Source organism: Anthonomus grandis, chromosome 7, assembly GCF_022605725.1.
Source record: "Anthonomus grandis grandis chromosome 7, icAntGran1.3, whole genome shotgun sequence".
Taxonomy (NCBI): Eukaryota; Metazoa; Arthropoda; class Insecta; order Coleoptera; family Curculionidae; genus Anthonomus; species Anthonomus grandis.
This window is the reverse complement of record NC_065552.1, coordinates 13,842,391-13,860,601: the sequence shown is the minus strand read 5'-3', so window position 1 is coordinate 13,860,601 and position 18,211 is coordinate 13,842,391. Positions and strand designations below refer to the sequence as shown.

At 30.7% G+C, this 18,211-nt stretch overlaps 1 protein-coding gene across 2 annotated transcripts; it reads right to left on the bottom strand.

The window, feature by feature from the left end:
* Nucleotides 1–629: 629 nt before the first annotated feature.
* LOC126738539 (polygalacturonase-like) lies at nt 630–5,022 on the bottom strand. Of its 2 annotated transcripts, XM_050443910.1 has the most exons (4): nt 4,685–5,022; nt 1,451–1,641; nt 1,072–1,399; nt 630–1,016 (listed from the first exon to the last, which is right to left on the bottom strand). In XM_050443910.1, the coding sequence occupies exons 1-4, from the start codon at nt 4,992–4,994 to the stop codon at nt 757–759; spliced, it is 1,089 nt and encodes a 362-aa protein (XP_050299867.1). In that variant the 5' UTR covers nt 4,995–5,022; the 3' UTR covers nt 630–756. The 2 variants fall into 2 exon arrangements, with proteins under 2 accessions (XP_050299867.1, XP_050299866.1); XM_050443909.1 differs by having other exon boundaries at nt 1,072–1,641.
* Nucleotides 5,023–18,211: the final 13,189 nt, after the last annotated feature.

The following is an 18,211-nucleotide window of genomic DNA, read 5'->3' as shown; positions in this document are numbered from 1 at the left end:
GCTACTATACCATTAGTAGCAACCAACACTTCCTTTATTGTTTATATGGAAAATTTCAAATTGTAAAAAGTTAGATGTCGTTTATTTTAAATTGAAATCATTTGTATGTAGAGCAATTGCAAAACAAACTGCTGTGCAATAAATAACATGTTTTAGTATTTCTTTTCAAAAGATTTTGGAGTATCACTGGATTGGAGAGAATAACAAAAATAAATATTTTAAATACAACTTTAAATTATTATTTTAAAATTATATTACATTCATAGTTTTCTTACTAAATATTTTCAGGATAAATCATCTTGTTTAGAGCAGGTTGATTACTATAATAATAGTTTATTAAGTAGAGATTTAAACTTGAACTAATTTTTATCATCTTGCAACTGTTGAAGAGATTGGTAATTTTTTAATATTATTAAAATAAATTCGACTGGCATTGTTTAATTATAGCGCATAATAATTAAATATTGTATCCCTTTTATCGACAAATACATATGTTATATTATAAATTATTGCATTAAGGCCGCTTATTTTCACGATTCCCATCATACTGCAATATATGTGGTGCAATGGGTGGAATATTTGATGGTGCCCTCTATATAGACACAGAATTAGAAAAAAAAGTCTGGCAATTTTCCTTCTCCATTTTTATTATCACTAAACTTAAAAATATCTTGTACAATTATTATACATTTTTATTAATTTTAATTTTTTTGAATACCTTAAAAATAAAATTTTATTTTTTTTATATATATTTATCTAACATGAAAACCCAGAGGGCGAAAAATTGCAGCTGTTAGATTTCTTTCCATTGGTGATAGATACTTTACTCCACGTCCAGCTGGAACAACCGTTGCTTCCACACAAAATATATACTGGCATGCTTTTGGAACTTCCACTCATGCTTCCAGCAACATTTTGTAAATTTAAATTAGTAATTGGTATATTATTAGTTGGAGTTCCTGTTGACTTTCCATTTTTGTAGTCTTGCTGAATATTAATTGCATAATTTGTAATACCTGAAAATTAATTTAAATAGAAACACAAGCAAACTAGTTAATATTTTACACATACCGGAGAATTTAATGTTTTTATAGGTAACAAGATTAATCGACCCAGTGCCAGCATCAGTATGGGTTTTAACATGAATACCATTTCTAGAGTTTACGACGCTACAGTCGGTAAAAGTTACATTCTTTACGGTATTGGCACTACCACTGCTGGAGCTTTGACCTACTGATAAACTAAGCCCATGACCACCACTGCATGTCAAGTTTTTGAAAATCATATTTGATCCTTGGTTTACAGCTACACAGTCATCTTGATTTTTAACTTCGCTATTTTGAACTGTAATGCCTGTAGAGCTTGAAACATCAAATCCATCTGTATTTTTACCACCAGCCTGAAAATATAAATGTAATAAACTTAAACATTTATTTATAAAAATGCTTACAGAATCTCCAGCAGAGACATCGATGACCCAGTTACTTAAGACAGTATTGCTTGCACTGTTAATCGACACGCACTGGCGTGGACAGTTCACCAAGTTAATATTTTGGAATAGTGAGTTTCCAGTCGTTTTAATTCTAAAGAATTTTGGTTTTGTTACTCCACTATCTCCCTTACCATCCCAATATTTAGCACCTAAAAATAAGTTCTAATAAATGAACGAGAAAATGCAATGGCATAGGGTTCATGGGACCATTCTTGAGGAGATCAATTACAAATGAGTTGTTTGTTTGTATGTTTTTACTGATTTGCTAAATGTCTTCCGTCAATTGCTTTCGTGACAATGTGTAAATTTGTATGGTAATACAATTTCATTGTGTTGATTTTCGTTATCAGCTTTTTACTTTCTTAGAAGTTAAAGGTGTCATTTAAATTGAAATTTAAATTCAAATCTTTTTATCCAAAATTGAAACAATACGGTGTATGAAATTCGTCCATCTTCAAAAAACCTGAAATTTCAAATATTATATATCCAAATCTACACTATCACTAAACCTAGTTTACATACTCAAAAACATGATTAAGAATATAAATCAGTGACAGAAATAAATATATACGTTACAGCTAACTATTTCTCCGAAACGTAAGTCTTAATATCATAGTAACACTTCAAACCTAAAAAAGCTTTCAATTTCTTTTTAAATGTTGACAAACTGTTGGAATTTTTTATATCATTTGTATATTTTTATATCATACATGACACGCATAGGCCGAAAAACTCCATAACTGGTTCCCATACAGAATCATAGAGTGGATTATTGTGAATGTAGCACTACTTTTTTGCGTTAAAAGTAATCCCCGATGATGTGGTTCGCAGATTCCTCTTCTTCCCAGCCCCAACGGCACTCGGAGGTATTCGCAATACTTTTAGTACGCAGGTTTTAAGTACAAGTATCTAGTTAAGAAAACCCTTTAGTCTTCGAATTTTAGATTCCCCTTGTTGAGCAATTGTTTGGTGAGATAGGCGGGCGAGCCTATTTATATAAGTGTACCCCAGCCTGTCTTATGCTAGGTCCATCTTCAGAGGGTATCTCTATGAAGCACACTTTTTAATAACGTGGCAGCTACATACTTTGCTAGGCCGAGTATAGCTTTACGGCCATCAGGCAAATTTGCGAATCACTCCACTCTAGAGAGCTTGCTTCGTTATCAGTTCGCTAGGACTTTGTATATAGACACTAGACACTTCGTCCAGGAATAGTCATGCCGTTCGTTGCCGTTCTCCGGCACCTAACCCGCCCTCGTGTTTGGTTACTTTTCGCATCTATATTAGAAACATTTCTAATAGAAGAAAAAAAACATCAAATCGCAATGAGATAAAAATTGGTCTAGTATTTTAAAAAATATGCCTTATTCGATTCTGCTAACAGCTCCTATTTTGTTGGATGATCCATTACAATTTATATTTTGTGGTGTACTATTACTACCTTCCCTTGTCAGCTGTACAGGCTTCCGTAGGACAGACTTTCGTAGGACAGAGTCGGAAATTTATAGCTGTCGTAGATTCTTATCTTTAGTTTTATGGGTACCCTTTAATCTTTCAAAAAAACAAGGATTAGGTTTCCGAATGCCATCCATACTAAATAGATCCTTCGTTTGATTTGTGCAGTTTATTTTGCTTTTTCCAGCTTGATTTTCTGTTTTAACTATATGCAAAGGTCTATATTCTCTATAGTAACGTTGTCTATGGGGATGTTGCATTTATTTTTGCTAATTATTTTGGTTTCATTTAAGTTCATTTTTAGGACTAGATTGCTTGTTTAGCTCTTTTAGTATGTTGTTTACTTCTTAAATGTCGGTATTCATCAAGACTATAATATCTACAATTTTAACATTCTCCAATGCCTGGATGAATAGCTTGAAAGAGATGATATGTCCTTATCGTACTCCTTTGCCTAGTAATATTTTCTCTGTTTTAAGATCGTCGTCTATTTTTATGTAAAAAATTGTCTTATCATAGATATACTCAATGACGGTAGGTATCTAGAATCGATTTTAGCATCTTTGATTGCTAATAAAAAATATCAGGTTTTCTGGTAGTCCACAAATTCCAGATATAGGAGTTATATTCTAGTTATATTCTGTTATTTTTTCGGACTTCTTTTTTCGACTACCTTAAATTTTGGTGCTTTACGCTTTTGAAAGCCTGCTTGTTGAAAGCCACCGGTTGGTAGAAGTTTAGTTTCATAATCAGTTGATTGTTGATAATAGGTGTGATAGCATACTTATTTGTCTATAGTTTCCTATATGCTACATCTACATTTTCCAATTTTTACACGATTTTTCTCTCAATATTTCGGAAACAGTTGAATTTTAAGATAAGGTGTGTTATATGAAACTTGTTTGGAATTTCGCCTATATTTCATAAATGCAATAAAAAATATAGCATTATATTTAAAAAAATGACTGATGACGTCATATCTTTTTTTTTGTTCCACCCTGTATACAAAAATGTATGTAAAATAATGCGCAGCTTAAAATAAAAATCGACGGGTCCGAGCGTTTTCTCAAAAAAACATGTCTCTAATTTTTATAGAATTTATGCGGAACTTTAGGCGGTCACTGTATACCGTGACTACACTTATGCTTGAAATCTGAATCTATGCAATCCTGAAAATTCTTCGTTTTTTTGGTGCTCTTTTCATTTTCCGTTCCAAAAATAATGTTTGAGGAGCATTATTAAGTCCGATTAAACTATCAAATTAGAAAAGACGAAGTGGACCGTGACTGCTTTAATTTTAATCAAATCAAATTAATGATATCAAAAGAATACAAAGAACAATAATCTTAGATTTTTTCATGCCTAACGATATGGTGTTTTACATTTTCAAAGTTCTTGTAGGAATTGTAAAATATAGGACATCACAAGGGCAAGTTTCCTTGAATCTGACCTAACACTATTTTTGGGACGAAAAATATCAAGAGAATCTAAAAAACAGGGATTTGCAAATTCTAAAAAACATTTTCTTAGTGTTCCAAATAAGCAATTGACGGAGACTGTAGCTCTGAGAGGTTGCATTTTAAGACACATGCTTATGGAAAACAAATCTTATGTTGACTCTAACAATATGATTTTAAAATATTTGCATCGAATTTTGTAACACCCTGTATATTTTAATTATATAAATTTTTAGACCTACATATTAACTATTTTGTATTATTTAAGAAATGAACTTACCCAAACCATCAAGTTTTGAGTTTGAAGTTCCCTTAACAGTCACCTTGCTACCTTTAACTTGGACTAAAGGACCCGCCCAGTTTGAGTGTGCAAAAGTAATAGTTCCATCAAAGGTCAATGTAGTACCAGTTTTTAGGTCCAGAGTCAAAGTCTTGCCAGCTGGTACAGTAATACCTTTAATTACTATGTTGGTACAACTAGATACAGCTGTACTAACTGCATCGTAACTGGTCACGGTACAACTGTCTTTTAAAGGGGAAGCCAAAGCTACCCAAATTAGAGCGGCAATAGATACAAAAAGCTTAAACATTTTTAATTATTATTATATATTCCGTCTACTTTTAAGGCTATATATATATAGAAAAAATCTGTTTAAAAAGTTTTATCTTTCTAGATTTTTATCTTTTCAGAAGAACAATGAATAGTACAATAGTTCAAGTAATATTTGCTGCTTATTTAAGGCTGATAAAATAGATTAAAAAAATATGTTTTTGTGCCAGATATTCAAGAGTTTTTCTATCTTAAGAAAACTTATTTTGCTGAAACCTTTCCGTTGGTCTCATTTTGGCTTAATAAAACAAAACACTTTAAATATCTATTTCGATTGAATACGAAGAAATATGTTTTTAAGCATATGATTTCCCAATATAAAATAATTAATTATTTCTTTTATTAAGTTATCATATTTTTAGTTAAAATAAAATATATGATTCAAAGAGAGCTTTACCTACATGTCTGTGGAAATACTAAAAATAATCTTTTACTAATTTAATCATAAACTAGTCATTAGTCAATATAATTATTATATTTTCTCATGTAACATTATAATTTAGGAAATGCATGCGATAAAAATTTATTTCAAAATATTTAAAAAACGAGGACATTTATTCAATATTTGTTTAATTCTAACTGCAGAAATAAAACACCTAACCACTACTAGAATATTCTGACTATATTCTTAAAAGGACAACAAGGTTCAGAACTTTACAGAATGGTAATTTATCTAAAATTGTCAGAAAATGCTGTAATTTTGATATTATAATTTTAGAAGAAATATATAAAGAATATTTAATAAGCCTTAATAGGTATTTAACTGTCAACTGTCTAAAAATAATTCTAATAAAAAAGAAAAAATCTATAAAAAATAATGGGACGGCTGATTTAAATCATGTGATGATTTAATGAAATATCAATATAAATCATACATGATTTAAATGAAATAGCAATTGAGAAATGTTAAGCAATGATAGTGCTGGTCAAATAAGAAATTTTCAAGGATACGGCTACTATTGATAGAAGATAAAAAGTTGCTAAAATTGTAAAATGTTGCTAAAGAATCGCTATGAAAATTTAAAGTATGAAAAAATTTCTTATATATAAAAATCTATTAGCAACAACTATATTCTCATAGTCATAAATCACTTTAGTGAGTACTGGTTAAATAAGTGGTTAAGTGATTTAAAATTTGTCCAATTTCTGACGAAGAATCAATAACTCAATATATAATTTGATGTTTTACATTAGATAAAAGAAGCTTATAAGGTAAGCTTAAATAGACTTTTGTAACACCCCAAACTATTTTTAAATCCTTTTGTTAATATAAATTTAACATTTATATTAACAAAAAAGGAGAAACATCAATCTTTTTCATATTGTTTTGTAAATAATATAAAAAAGATTGTGTTAGTCGGGATATTGAATTCTATTATTTTGGGTTCCTTAAAGTTTTATTACATAGGTTGTCATACGATGCTTCCTTGATGTAAAAGTAGTAATTTTTCTCTAAGGTTTTAAAGCTGATTACACAAAGAGATTTTTTTCCCTATCTGTGATCCCATATGTATTTTTTCCATTTCCTTGATTTTCTGGTTACCTGAAGAAGCCAATATACAATACCAATCATGAAAACCACTAGTTTATACAGCATTCTAATTTCAAAACTTTCAAAGACCTGTACGACAGACTTGGAGAAACCGGTTCCTTTCATCCTGAGCATTCATTTTACTCCTGTTCAAAATTTGCTACCCCAGCATTTGTTGCAAGATAAAAACTAATTTTTTTGCTGTTATAATATATAATATTATTTATTTTGAAATAAGTTATTGTAATAAGTTTCACGGTCGCAATGGAATGTTAACAGTTATTATGTTTCAATATTTTTTTTTACATATCTTTATAATGGATTGATCTACATCTTTCTCTAAGGCTTTAATTCCAGTGAATAAAAAACCCAAGTTCAAAAATTGCTCAGAGATAGTCTAATTGTTTCTTTTCTACATATGGGTAAGTTTTAACGAATAATTAAATAGTAATGACTATTGTAATATGAACTCTTTATATAATACCATTAATGCTATCATTTTTGGAGTAACTTCATTAATGCTAGCTTTCCTTTGACTTGCTTAATAAATTATAAAATTGAATATGAGTACGTAATATAACAAAAACATATTTAAAGCAATGCTTTCAAATAAATAAAAAGTATAGATATTTAAACTAATTACAAAGAATGTAAAGTATTTTTTTTTTTTTAATTAATGAAAAGAATTGGTAACATCTAACTACAACTTTTAAGCCTAATTTAATGCTCAGAAGTATATGAAAACTACAAGGAGCAAATTAATAAGGTGTCATTGTCACGGTCTTAATATAAAGCATAATTTTAAATATATTTTATTTTTATGTCTATCTTTCTAATAATTTTGTACGTTACTATTCGTTTAAAATGTTAATATAAAAAAAATAATATAAGAAAGTTACTGTTAAACATGTAAAGCCATAGTAACGGAGGTTTTCATCTAGAAGTTGATGATCCAAGTATCACAATGACGTGGTTCCAAGACAAGGAATGGAAATATTTAACTTTAGTATATAAAGTGCACTAAGGGTAAATATTAAAAAATATAAGAAATAAATATCTTATACTTATTTTAAATAGAAACTTAGTATATAGTTTGCCTTTGATTCAATCAAACTTTGTTGCTAAAATATATTTTAACGCTCTATACATAAAGTAACTATGGTATATTCAACGCCAGAAAGGAGTAAAATTATCGAAAATAATCAGTGCGCTAATGGAATAGCACAAATATTTAACGAAGGACATGAGAACAGTAGCGTGCATGAAAAATATGTTCTAGAACTTATAGCTAAATTTCGGGAAACTGGATCAGTCGCCAATAAAAAAACCAACATTAAAAATCGAAGGTCGATGTAGTGTATCCAACGGATTCTAAAGGCCCACAATTTTCATGCGTATAAAATTCATCTTGTACAACAACTTAAATAAGACAACTTTGATCAGCGATTACAATTTTGTGAAGATATGAGTGAACAATTTATTACCGATGGACATTTTTTATTTAACACTTGATTTTCTGATGAATATTTCTTTTTCTTAAATGGCGTAGTAAATCGTCATTACTACAGATACTGGTCCGATTTTAATCCCAAAATTTATCATTAGGTACAGACACAGCAGCCACAAAAATTTTGAGCTGGTATTTTTGGCGATCATTTAGTTCGTCTCTTTTTCTTACCTGCATATTTGACCGGTAAAATATATTTGGAATTACTGGAAGGCGTCATAGATCCTGCATTATCTGCCATAATTAAAAATGAGAATGATCCACGGCATATTGCGAATAGTTTGATGTTCAACAATATTTAGCTCAGACGATTCCAGATCGATGGATTGGCAGAAGAGGTGCTAATGAATGGCGCATAATAATAATAATAATAATAATAATAATAATAATAATAATAATAATAATAATAATAATAATAATAATAATAATAATAATAATAACTGATATTTCTTTTCTCTTCAAAAAACAAGTAGCAGATCTTCAAAAATACTTCCTCACTATGAGGAAAACCTCTTATCTTCATAGAGCAGTAGTGCTAGCTAACGGATACACACCCTTGAATCTCCGTGAAGGTATAGCAGAACACATTACTGTAACACGATCAGAGCACACAGTTATTAAACTTAACACATGGAAGCAGAAGGCAACACACGGGAAGCATCCTCACGAACTTAATGCTGAACGTGTCGCTTATGAAACGTCGAACTACTGGTTAACTTGTGGAGATCTATTCCCTGAAACTGAAGGCTTTATGATGGCTATACAAGACCAAGTGATTGCTGCAAGAAATTACCTTAAGAACAGAAATAACATTACTAAAGATGAGAAAGTAATGGAAGATCGATAAAGAAAATGCCAGCGCGTACCGGAGACAATTCAATATATAACATCAGGATGCATATCTCTATCAGCTGCCGAATATCTGCACCGACATAACTGTATGGCAAAGATTATTCATCAAGAACTGGTAAAACTTTATCATCTAATTGGCGAAACTTGCCCCTATTACCAGTACAAACCAGAAACTGTTCTTGAAAATGACGACTTTCGCCTTGACTGGGACAGAACTGTTTTGACCGATAGGATGCTGACTTCAAACAGACCAGATATAATCTTAATAAACAAAGCCCAAAAGAAAACCTTTCTAATTGACATAGCAGTGCCAAATACCAATAATGTCCTAGAAACGACACACACTAAACTTGGTAAATACGCAGATCTAGCTCACGAGATAAAACAACAATGGAGGCAAGTTAATGTATATATACTCCCTCTAGTTATTTCATCCACTGGAATTGTCCCTATAACACTGTCCAAAAACCTTAACGCATTGGGTCTTTCCTCCTGGACGATTATCACTATACAGAAATCTGTTATACTGAATACATGCAACATTGTTCGAAAGTTCCTAAATCTACCATAGCAAAGTTCATCCGGCCGATGAAATTGACAACATTGCTATCAGCGAGCTAAAACAGAATAATAATAATAATAATAATAATAATAATAATAATAGAAAAAGAGTTCATTTAAGCTTCATCCTTCTAATATCTGATAGATATCTAGATATCTAGGATAAGCGATTGCCGATTGGTTTGAAAAAATTTATAATATTAATAATAAATGTCTCTTTATTTAAAAGATAATTAAACATAAATGAAAAACTAAATCTAAATAAGAAGTATAGGGTTCTTAATAGCGCAGTCTGTCTTGAATAGCTAGCTACTCCATTTCAGTACTAAAAAATAATTTATGAACGAAAAAGTTTTTACCTTTGGATTTCTTTTTGTGGAATCATTTAAACAGCAAAATCTACGCTTCTCAGCCAACATCGCTAAAAGATCTGCGGCAAAGAATTGTAAATGAGTGCCTTTAAATTACTCTTCAAATATTGCAAAATATGCGGCAACGTTTTGAAAAAAATCTTTTTTACTGTATGGAGAGTCATGGTGGTCATTTCCAACATTTATTTGCCTGATAGGTAAGTTCATTCTTCATCTTTAAACCATTTCCATTAATGATAATCTATTAGTTTTATTTAAGCTTTAAATCAATAAATCTCCAAAAATACATAATTGAAGTATATGAATTTTACATCATTATAACGGGAGTTGAAAGACCTTTAAAAGGAGGTATTACTCGATCTCTCTTTCCGTTTAAGATTTTAGGGTCGGTATCACTCCCGTTTAGGGAGCTGTACGTGGTAATGTGATTTTAAACCAAACTTGTGTCCCGGTCTGAGCATTTTTCCAAAATAAAAACTGAACTACCAGTAAACAAGTTCAGGTAATTTTTTTCTTTTATTTCTTGGACACATCGATCAGTATAGCGCGCTTTTTGAAATAAAAAAAAATATACAGCGTGCCTTAAGTAGAAACTATAGCGTCAACATTCATTTTTTATAATAGAACTTCCTATACATCAAGACTTTTTACAATTCTATGATATATTCTGAATACTTTTTATATAGCAAATCATATGTCTAAAGTCAATGGCTGCTCAAATATGACGTAACGAAGCATATGACATTTAAACATAAAAGTTTCTTCTAGATTTAGCATCTAATATTTAATTTGTTGTCCATTTGAATTAATGCGTCCTTTGCAATTAAAACTTTGGTTACAGGGTTTCTGAGGGAAGAAACTATGATGCCAACATTAATTTTTATATGATTTCTTAAAAAGGAAGTAGAACTTATTATATACTTTCCAATTTTAGAACCTACTTGATAACGGTTTATCATGCATTTGTGATTATAATTGTCACATTAGTTGTTCTTTCACTCATAATTTTTTAATGCATTTATCTGAGTAAAAGCAAATTAAAATACTCATGATGACTGGTTTTGGAGACCGGGTGCGTCCACAACAAGAACTCTGTAATCTCTTTAATGCAACTCATGTTGATCATCCTGCAATTACTAGATCCACCGTTAGCAAAATTGAATTAAAATTTAGAGAGCACGGACATATAAGAAATGTATCTAAAGAAAAACATTCAAAAGTATCTGAAGATGTTGTGCTGAATGTTCTTTTAGAAACGAAGAATAATCCCCATGTTGCGAATAATACAATTTCCAGGAATTGGAATTTATCAGTAGGGTCAGTGCAGAAATACTTCGGGTAAATACATATCATTCTTATAAAGTACAACTGATACATGAATTATTAGAAGACGATTGTGACCACCGGAGTGCAGTTTTGTAAGCAGATTCTTGAAGCTAATATTGACAATGGAAATTTCATTCCAATTTTGTTTTTGATAAAACCATCTTTCAAAATTGAGAATATTGGGCAAGCGAAAATTTGCATTGGACCCAAGAATACTACATACAGCGCCCTCATAAAATTAATGTGTGGATCGGTATTGTGAAAAATCGAATCCTTGGACCCTTTTTTCGAAGAAACAATAAACGAAGAACGCTCCTTGGACTTTCTACAGTTTGAACTTATCCTTGCCTTAGTTATTTTATTTCCTGATCCACATGCAGCTGACACCTAGTAACGAGATAAGGTTTCAACAAGACGGAGCACCTGCTTAATTTGCATTCGCTGTTCGACAATTTCTTTATGCAATTTTTCCTAACAGATGGATTGGACGAAAAGGACCGATTAAGTGGCCACCAAGGTCACCAGATATAACCCCATTAGATTTTTTCTTGTGGCTATTTGAAGTGAAGCAAATAATATTGATGATTTAAAGCAAAGAATTTGATAAGAAATTACTTAGAAATTACTACCAGACTTAATCAATTAAACAACAAATAAAACAAATTAAACTTTGTTGCAATAAATATTGTATAAACTTCTATATTTTAATGTCGTATATTTCATTAGTATATTACGTCAAATTCGACAAACCGCTGACTTTAGGCAAATGTTATGCTATACAAAAAATATCCAGAATATATCGTAGCATTGTAAAATGTCATGACAAACAGGGTGTTCCATTTAAAAAACTTAATGTTGACACCATAGTTTCTACTTGAAGTACATTGTATAAACATTTTCTATTGCAAATAACAAGCTAGTGTTAATGCTAATCGACGTGTTCGAAAAATAAAAAAAGTAAAAAATATCTGAATTTTCAATGAGTTTGTTCCTTTCGTGAATGCACTGTATAATGTAATTCAAATTTGACTACTCTCCCTCTACATGAAATAATATGCACACCCTGTACATTACGTCAGTGGAGATAAATAAAAAGTTATAAATAGAATGATAAATTATCAGGTCATAAAAGAAATAAGAAAAACACATGGCATTTATTTTATTTATTTATAGGAATAAAATAATACAAAACATAACTAAAATTAATTAAAAACTTATTAAAAAAAAATATTCATAACGTAAAAATTTATGTTTAAATAAAATGAAAAACATACAGTCTCTCTCTTCTATATATGTATATACTTTGAGACTAATCAACAAACTTTTCAGAATAAAAAAATATTCTTAACCAAAAAGTTAATGAGAAAAAAAAAACTGGGCGACGTAAAATACTTTCATATTAGTAATGTAAGTATCTAATGTTGCCACTTTGTATTTCTTTTCTAGATATTTCTGCATGTGTTTGAAGCTTGCCTCCGATCGATATGCAGCAATCGACAACGCAGCATAGGTCGCTTGTCAGCAAAGCTATTATAGTCCGCGCCCGCTGTTATTTTATAGATATAATACCCGTCTTCTAAAATTCCCAAGAAATTTTAATAATTTTTTATGCAGATGTTAACATTTATAACTAAATCGATTTATGGTGGTTACAAACCTCTACAAAACTAAGTTTTTTTTTGTGAAACTTGAAGTCAAACGTTGATGAAGTGAAAAAGGCTCTAACTCCCTAAGAATTTGAGTAACTTTTTTCTATAATATAAAGTAAATATTTAAACAGATTTGAGATTGTTGCATACCTCTACAAACGAAAGTTTTTTGGTAAAAAATTATTGAATTCCCAAAGGAAAAGTTTTATCCCTATCCTTTGAGTGTTCAAGATGCGATCGTGTGCTGTTATTTTCGAATCCTGGCATGGGCATGATTGTTTGTGTTTGTCTTCATAAAAATTCGAAAAAATTCAACCATTTTTCTCAGAGACACCTTAATATAATTTTAAATAGTCAAAAAACACTTCGGTCTCGAAAGTCATATAATAAAATTAATTTTTAGAATGTTTAAATGTTTCGCTCAGAAATGATAACACTTAGTGTTATCATAAAAAATTAATTTTATTATATGACTTTCGAGACCCAGACTTTGTATTTTTTTGCCTATTTAAAATGTATAAAAATTCGTTTGGGGTTCGGAACTCACGTTAACTTGTAGGTTGATAAGATTGAATCTGGATAGTCGTCTAAAATTATACGAGCTCAAGATAAAAAGGAAAAAGAAAAATCTTTCGGGAGTAGTAAGAGTTATCGCCGTTCATATTTCTTAACATTTAACAACTTCATATTTTTTGCCAGATTATAACAATATATTTATATTAATAACAATATACAGGGTGTTCATTTGAAAACTTCCCACCACGGATTTATCGAAAACCACTGTTTAAAAAAAAAACGACGAAATACGTCAAAAGGTTTGTCAAGGCGCACAACTTTCTAACCTAAAATTACTTCACCCCCTTTCACCCATTGCCCCCCAGGGTCATCCTCTTAAAAATTTTAAATGGCAAGGGGTATCGAGTAATAGCTTGTTTAAAAGGTCTTTCGAAGTCTCTTATTTTGACGTTTGATTTTTTTAAATCGGTCGATTCGTTTTCGAGAAAATTAGAAAAATCTTTGTTTATCTTAATTTGTTCAGATAGAAAACAAAAACATGAAAATATCAGTTTTTATTTCAATAAGTGTTGCCCGTTTTTGGCCAAACAATGATATAGGCGATGATCAAATTCCTGACGAAAATTTTAAAAAACCTGTTGTGAGATATCATGGCAGCTGTCGATGATGCGTTGACGAAGTTCAACCAAACTTTCAGGTTGGGGAGTAAACACAATAGATTTCAAATGACCCCATAGAAAAAAAGTCTAACGGCGTTATATCAGGAGATCTAGCAGGCCATTTTATTCATCCCCTTCGCCCTTTCCATTTATCTGGAAACTCGTCGTCTAGCCATTGCCGAACGGGAAGAACATAGTGAGGAGGAGCGCCGTCTTGCTGGAAATATATTGCAGCCTCATCAAGTATAGGGTTTCCATCCTCATCGATTTTGTTTTCAATGGATTCAGTGATAAGCGGATTGATGGTATTTTCCAACATATCCAAATAAATGTCTCCGTTTAAATTTCCGTTATGCCGGCCCCGGCAGCGCGGTGGGTATATACCTGCCTAGCAGTCGTGTGGCCCTGGGTTCGAGTCCCAGACTTGGCATGGTCGTTTGTTATGTCCGATTTAGTTTAAGTACTTAAAAATTCTATATAGAGGTTTTTCCTGACTAAATGTGCTCAGCACGAGGTCAATAAATATGTTAAAAAAAATAAATAATTAAGATAAACAAAGATTTTTCTAATTTTCTCGAAAAGAATCGACCGATTTAACAAAATCAAACGTCAAAATAAAAGACTTCGAAATACCTTTTAAACAAGCTATTACTTGATACGCCTTGCCATTTAAAATTTTTAAGGTGATGACCCTGGGGGGCAATGAGAAATATGAACGGCGATAACTCTTACTACTCCCGAAAGATTTTTCTTTTTCCTTTTTATCTTGAGCTCGTATAATTTTAGACGACTATCCAGATTCAATCTTATCAACCTACAATTTAACGTGAGTTCCGAACCCCAAACGAATTTTTATTTTAGCTTGGAAGCACGTGTGGTGTATGTCTGAAAATAATATAATTTTAGCTAATTAGTTACTATTAAACCGATTTAGGGCCTTTTTTAGGCCATACCTATCCCTTTTTCTAACAGCCCTAGCGTAGTTTTCCGGTTGTCGCTCTTTCTTGCGTGCTTTTCCTCTTGGAGAAGGTAAAATCTTATAATCATTATTTAACTCATCCATAGCAGCAAATCGCACCAAAAATCAATTGATATTACACGTCAATACACAACGAAATTGCTATTTGAACTAAAAATATATTCGATTCACTCTATGTAAACAAAGCATGGCGTTAGTCACGTAGGCACAAGAATAGCGTGCTTGTTGGTTGACGAGCAAATAAGCAGTTTTGCAAATGAACTGTGAAAGCAAAGAAAGAGTTTTGCAAATAACCTGCAAATTTGTACTAACCTTTATATGAGAAAGAGGCAGTTATGAAAGATTTTAACAATAGTAATACGTTCCTTATTTAAAACCTGTTAAACTTGGCGAAAGAAGTGAATTTTGATTATTTTGTCGATTAGAGACTTTTGCAAATAACGGCCTCATATAATTTATTAATATTAATAATACATTTTTATTAATATTTTCTTAAAAAAAAGAAGGGAGCAAGCCTAATTTTGGTATCAAATACTCAATAGATACTTCACTAGTATGTCGTTTTATATCATTATGACCTTATTAACTTATCCAAAAATCCTTATAAGGTACTAAAGACAACAACAATCGATATATTGTTGTTGAGTTTACGGATAGATGAAATAAAAAGCCTAGGCTTAAGTCAATATTGAAATAAGATAAATACAGAAAGACATTATGTAAGCCGGATAATACATTACAATTCTCAACACTGCATTAGCTAAAGTAAGGTGACATCTAGCACATAATATTTCACATGGTACATTTTGAAATATTATGTAATGTACCTATAATGTTATAGGTATAAAATAACCTATAAGGTACATTACCATTATAGGTTCAATGACTGGTAAATACATAATTGATCCTACTTTTCTTATAAAATTCTGGATTATTTATTTCATATTTCCATTAAAAAAGAGCAAAAAAACGAAGAGAACAGCGGCCTTTTGGTGGCCGGAGTTTTGGTTAGTGGTAAACCTGTCTCGTGTTCTGCTTTTTCTTAGTAATAATATGAATAATAAATATATGATTTTATTAAAATTCACATAATATGTTCTTATAAAGTTTAATTTTAGTATAAAATATTATTTTAATAATGGTGTTACACGTGTCCACTTAAAATATTGTTACAAAAGATTTATTAATAAACACCCTCGTGTGTTAATGAAAAATATAAAAATAACGACACTTAATAGCTTAAATAAATAGTGATGATACTAATATTTACGTGATGTACTTATCAAACAACTTCACCTTTATCAGGTTAACTCTTAAATTTTGATATATACATATCAATGTATTAATATATAATATTAATTTTTGATGTTAAAATAATAAGAGGTCCTTCTCACTACCTTAATCTGATGTGTCAGTATAAAAAAAGTTATTCTTTTGTAATTAGGAATATTACCTTATCTTTTGTGTTCAAGCAATACCAAAGTGGATGGTATTGTGTTAACAGGAAAAATATCTATGTAAACAACTATACATAACTTGGTTGTACCACTTAGGTCTTTTTGTTAGCGTCTTTCATTTTTTATTATAGTTTATTTGTCGGTGAAACACTATTACACTTAGGCCAGCAACAGCTTCTGGTAAACCTGAGTCTGTTCTGTAAAAAAACCTCGTCTGATATACATATAAAGCTATCGGTAGGTGACTCTGCACAGAAAAAAAAATTAAGTGCTACTGGACAAAAACCAATATTTTGTCTATTAGTACAGTCAACCTGTAACTTTTTTTTGACAAAATTAAGCAAAATCTTGACATTTTGGCAAAAGTTAGTGTTCCTTCTGAAAAGTCCAATAACAAAAAGTTGCGATTCCTTCCCCCGTACTTTTTTAAAAACCTCAAAATTTTTTTGTAATTGATTTTTTACAAAAACCGTGGGTTTTAGAAAAAATTGTCCAAAACAAAGTCAAATATTTTCAACGTGTAGAACTCAAAAAAGCCTACAAAATGATGTATGCAATGAACTTTTAGTGTCTTTGGCGCCCTCTATCTTGTGCAATTATTGATTGCACAAGTAGTAATTGTAAACAATTATATTCTAAACTTTTTTTGGCTTATGAGCTTTTCTTAAATTGAGTAGTTTTCGTAAGAAATACCATATTTATATCATGCAATTTTTGGAAAATAAACGTGCAGTGTCTTTTTAACGAGATATTGAAAAAAAATTCATACATTATATTTATAGGCTTTTTTGAGTTCTACACGTTTAAGATGTTTAAAACAAGGAAAAAATATCTTAGGACGAAATTTTGAAAAAAGTAATTTTACACAAAAAATTTCAGTTATCCAAAAAAGTTTACGGGGAGAAAGATTGCAACTTTTTGTTTTTGCTTTTTTATAAGGACCTTTAACTTTTGGCAAAGTATCAATATCGGTTATTTTTGCCGAAATTGACACTTTATAGATGACAGATTGACTGTAGTATATTTAAATATTGCAGCATCTCTGTAAATGACTCCAACTATGGCCTTCGAGACTCTGATGGATTAGATTTCTGATCTGATGAAGTACAATCATAGAAAATAAGGAATGCATACTGTTATTCTATGTAAGTGGCTATGTAAAAATAAAGTCGCGGACCCCACAAAAATATCCTTTCAGAATATCTTTTTCTGATAAGATGTTCCTATGACATGGTGCCTGCGATCTTATAATCGACATTTAAAAAAAAAGCTCCGAGATATAAAGGGACGATGAACTGGTGAATAAGGGTACATTTTGTAAAGACACCTAGCACCTAGCTACTTAAGTAACTGTCCAGACTTTTCATTTAAAATAATGTGTTTATCAAATTTGCAGCTTATAAAAATTGCACTGGGGTTAAAAGCAAAAAGGTGGAAAATGTATATAGCGATACCCTATTAACTTATCAAAAAAACCTTATAAACTAAAAACTAAAGACAACAGCAATCGGTATATTATTGTTGAGTTCACGGATCGATATAATAAAAAGCCTAGGCTGAGGTATATTAAAATAAAAATAATACAGAACGACGTTATATAAGCTGAACAATACATTACAACTCCTAATATCAGCGAATTTTGAATAGATAATATGTTATCGAAAATCGAAAGTGCTAAAAATAACTAAAAGTTAAATTACATCTTGTACATTATATTTCGTATGGTACATTTTGAATCATATGACATTAGTGTACTAATTATAGGGCCAACGGCTTGTAAAATAGTTAA